We start from the raw sequence: 4411 nt of genomic DNA on the forward strand, positions 1-4411 counted from the left end.
AAATGCTGCCGTCTGGTCTTGTGCCGCTGATAAGAGAACACTGACGCTGACGAATCATTGAAAAGCCTGCGTGGTGCAAATCTACTGATCTTACTGGCCACTTCACGAGTGCCGTTGGAAATTAGCATTAGATTACAGGCAAATATAATAACGTATAGAAATTCATTTCACTTAACATAGCTATCTTTTTTTGCTTGCTTCATCTTAACCAATTATTGAATAGATGAGCTAGTAGATGAAAACGGCTTTTGTTTACATTGATGACTTTTTATAGTCCATATACACATACAGTCCAAAATCAAATTAATAAATATTGTCTCATGTTAAATTATTTATTCATCGACAAAACAAGTATAAATAATATGCATTCATGGATTCAACGATTCCAATCAATGTGTGACCAAACCACGTGTCCATATCTGACCTTTCTGTCCACGTGCCACGTTCACAAGTGAGTTGCCCATGTTCAGTACACGTAAGCACTCAGAGCACAGTGTTGAAGACAGATACACATGCACACATGTACTATTACTAATGATGAATATTATAGAGCGGACATCCACTAATGTTCACTCCTACATTGTAAACACAGATAGAATTGGGATTTGGTACTCGCATGCATTAACAGTAATTTATTCAGCATAAGGGCCTGTGTTTACGTGGACGAAAATAGACAGACTTTTAGTTTATTTTGTTTTGTGCATGTAGTATATTGATCAGATTCAGATCATTATCACCAGGAAATGTGTTGAAACCAGTTTACTATAACGCTTTGTCACTGCATTATTCTATTGTTCGAATAATTATGAATGTGAGTGTCATTTGTACGCACGCAGCTGTCTGGAATACTTTATTCTGATTGGTTGTTTGCAGTATTCTGTGGTCAGTTATATTTTCTACACTAATCGACTGCAGGGAGTGTTGTTTTAGTATCACTGATATGGCCTACTATAGTTTTTGCTAATATTTTGAATTCGATTTTATTTTTTCACTTTTTCACTTTCATTTTAATTTGTTGTGTTTTTTGTCATTTTGATGTCTATACTGTAGTTTTTATACATTTTTTTTAAAATTAGATAAAAATTAGTACATATGACCCCGGTTTAACATATATATATGACAAGGCTTAAAATGCATATTTCAGCTGGTTTATAGCAACTTGCACTGACATATCTTAAAATATGTCAGTGCCATTGTTTTGATTCAAGATATGATAACGTTAACAATTAAGGAAGCAGCCACCTGTGTTTTTCTTTTTAATTGTAACAGACCGGGGTGGGTCTAAATAAGTCTGACTTCTTCCCACTCCGTTTCGAGCAATTGATTGATTTATGTAAAGTAAATGAATTTTCCTTGTTGTATAAATCAAATTAAATGCTTCTTTATTGCCTTTGTTATAAGTCACTATATTGCTCAAAATAAAGATTTCACCATTAAGATGCACACCAGTTTTTCTCTAAGGCACGTTTATAAAAGCTACTTAAATGTTCTTTAAACGAAGGCAGGACTTTTTAATGAACTTAAACTTTTGTGATTGTGACCTGACTATACAACATTCCTTCTTATTTATCCCCATTAAATAGAAGTTAGCTGCATTATTGATCACAAACAGGATGTTTTAATAACATATGTAGCTGCATTTTATTTAGCAAAATAATTATTTTTATACATGAAAACAAACTAGAGCAAAGAATGATCCAGAAAATGTAGGGAGTAGAATTTTAAAACTGAAATCACAAATTTAATGCATTTAAATAAAAATAAAATAAATATGTTTACTTAACAAATGAAAACATTTGAGAATGGATCATAACAAAGTACACTTGATATTCCAAATAGCAAATTACTATTTGGTATTAAAAAAGAAAAGAAAAAAAGTATCTTGATTTGCTTTTAATCATACAGAAAGAAAAGCTTTAAGCATTAAGCATTGAAATATGAATGATATTTTGCAATGATATGACTGAAAAAATGATTGGTTATGATAGCGTGTAGTCACAGTTAAACTCACTGGGATTCTCTCTGTCCATGGCCCAGTGAGCGAGTAAATCACTGAAGTCTAGGGTGCTGGAGCTGCTGAGAGTCCCTGAGACACTGGAGCTGGTCATGGTGCAAACACTCGTGTTACTGAACATGCTGATGCTGACCGAGCTCTCTGATGTGTCCATCACACTGAGCGAGTTCTCTTGCGGGTTGGTATCACTTAACACATCGAGTTGGTGTGCGAAAGGCTCTGTCCAGAAGCTGACCGGCAGACACCGTTGGCTCATGGGCAAACCCCGGCCTTTCCTTTGAGCATCGTGAAAGAGCTCTGCAAGGGGCCCGAGGGACTCCGGTTCCTCGGCCTGCCCTGATGATGCTACTTTGATGAAGTCAGCATAGTATCGCTGGCGGCCCCCGACTTTTGCACACGGTCTCTCTGCATAAATATCACAGGCATCAGGGTCTTGGCTTCGGCCAAAGTATCGCTGGACATCGTTGCTGATGAGCTCAGCGAATCGCAGAAGCCGGTTGGTCATCTCAGCGTTATTGGGGGAGGGATCACAACTCCACGACTCTTCCTCTTGAGACTCACTGGCGACTCCATCCTCTTCCTCCTCCAGACTGTCCTCTCTCAGCTCCTCTTCATATTCCTCTTCAGTCTCATCCTCATCCTCAGCGGGAAAGAAGCAGGGAGGGAAGGGTTTTGCAAAACCCAAATTATTCAGTGTCCTGATAACACTTGCTGCCATCCTATGAAGAAAATTTGATATACATATAGGCTACTGTAATTTTTTTAGTTAACTAAAAGTTATTAACTTTAAGTTATTAACTGTTTTTTCAGAACAAGAGTATATGTGTGTGTGTGTGTGTGTGTGTGTGTGTGTGTGTGTGTGTGTGTGTGTGTGTGTGTGTGTGTGTGTGTGTGTGTGTGTGTGTGTGTGTTTTTTACATTTAGTCTACATTTATGATGTAGGCTAATTAAAATGTAATATATTATATTTCCAATAAACATAGTTTTGGCCAACAGCGTTGCAATTAATAAACTGTGCGAATACTAATCTAAACTGTGACATATTTCACAGTTTTTTTTTTATTCTATTAATTCTATATATTACATTATATACAGGAAAAGATAACATAAATAAGCAGAAAGAAAGAAAGAAAGAAAGAAAGAAAGAAAGAAAGAAAGAAAGAAAGAAAGAAAGAAAGAAAGAAAGAAAGCCATTATTATTGTTTATCTGCAGCAGAAATTTAGGCTGATTAATAAATTGTGTAAGATGCCGATATAAATGTGCAACAATATATAGCTACAGTTAGGCTATATATATATATATATATATATATATATATATATATATATATATATATATATATATATATATATATTCCTTTTTTTGTTTCTTTTTCTTTTTTTTAAATTATAAATACCAGATTGGGGAAAGCTTTTTGTTGTTGTTGCATTTATAGCTAATGTAATTTGTACAATTTGTACATGTACATAAATATATTTGGTCAACAGTTTTGCAATTAATAAACTGTAAGAATATCTATTTACTATATAATTTTGTATATATATATATTGTATATTAAAGAAAGTAAGAAAGAAAGAAAGAAAGAAAGATAGAATTTTTTTCCGTTATTTTAGAAAATGTTTGTGCAGTGAGTCTCTCTACCGTGTAATGCTGGATGGATGTCGCTCGTGAAGTCTTGTCGTCCGTTTCGTGGATAATTATCGGTTTGCTCATTTATACCCATCGCTCGTGGGGAGTCTGTTTTCTGAGCAAATATTTACGCGCGCGCGTGTAATAGTGTTCTGCTCAAACACAGCGCGAGTTTGTCTTGGCGCCCAGCAACCGGAGAGACGAGCGGACACTGGCGCGCGCTGCGGCCGCTGTTTGCCGGGGGACACTCAAGTGTCCGTTCACCTCAGCGCACACACACAGACGCACGAACACACAGCTGTTATCGCGAGCTGCTGGACACTTATGGCTGAACCTAAAAAGGCGTGAAATCGCATCTTACGCCGTTTTGACTTTTCAATGAGCCCCTTTATAAAACCCCATTAAAAAGACAAGCAAGCCAAATGACCCGCATTAAGCTACTTTGATCTGTGCGAGGTGCATTTGTCCTTCTAGGCTAAATAATGTGTACAATCAAAGTTTATTTATCAAAAGCACAACACGCAGCAGTAATTATTGGCAATTTTCCCCCTGCAAATACCAGAGAAAGAAAACAAAGACTGAATTACAAAAAAAAGTTGTTAGATAAAAAGGCTGTTAGTTAAATGTTTAAAATTTAAAAAAAGACCGGGGCTTGTAACAAGCATTATGACAAAGTTAATAATGAGACAATTGTGTTTTCACCAGCGTTTTTGTTTCAAATCTTTTTTTTTTTAATGCCAATGCCATAAAGCCTATAGGCTATCTTT

At 35.9% G+C, this 4411-nt stretch overlaps 1 protein-coding gene across 1 annotated transcript; it reads right to left on the reverse strand.

Annotated features, from left to right (window-relative positions):
• Positions 1–1901: 1901 nt before the first annotated feature.
• Positions 1902–3836, reverse strand: percc1 (proline and glutamate rich with coiled coil 1). The gene is made up of 2 exons (XM_077204934.1): positions 3657–3836; positions 1902–2733 (listed from the first exon to the last, which is right to left on the reverse strand). The coding sequence occupies exon 2, from the start codon at positions 2730–2732 to the stop codon at positions 1980–1982; it is 753 nt and encodes a 250-aa protein (XP_077061049.1). The 5' UTR covers position 2733; positions 3657–3836; the 3' UTR covers positions 1902–1979.
• Between the last annotated feature and the right edge of the window lie 575 nt (positions 3837–4411).

Source organism: Siphateles boraxobius, unplaced genomic scaffold (genome assembly GCF_051911475.1).
Source record: "Siphateles boraxobius isolate OS27281-9 unplaced genomic scaffold, OSU_SipBor_1 53, whole genome shotgun sequence".
Classification (NCBI taxonomy): Eukaryota; Metazoa; Chordata; class Actinopteri; order Cypriniformes; family Leuciscidae; genus Siphateles; species Siphateles boraxobius.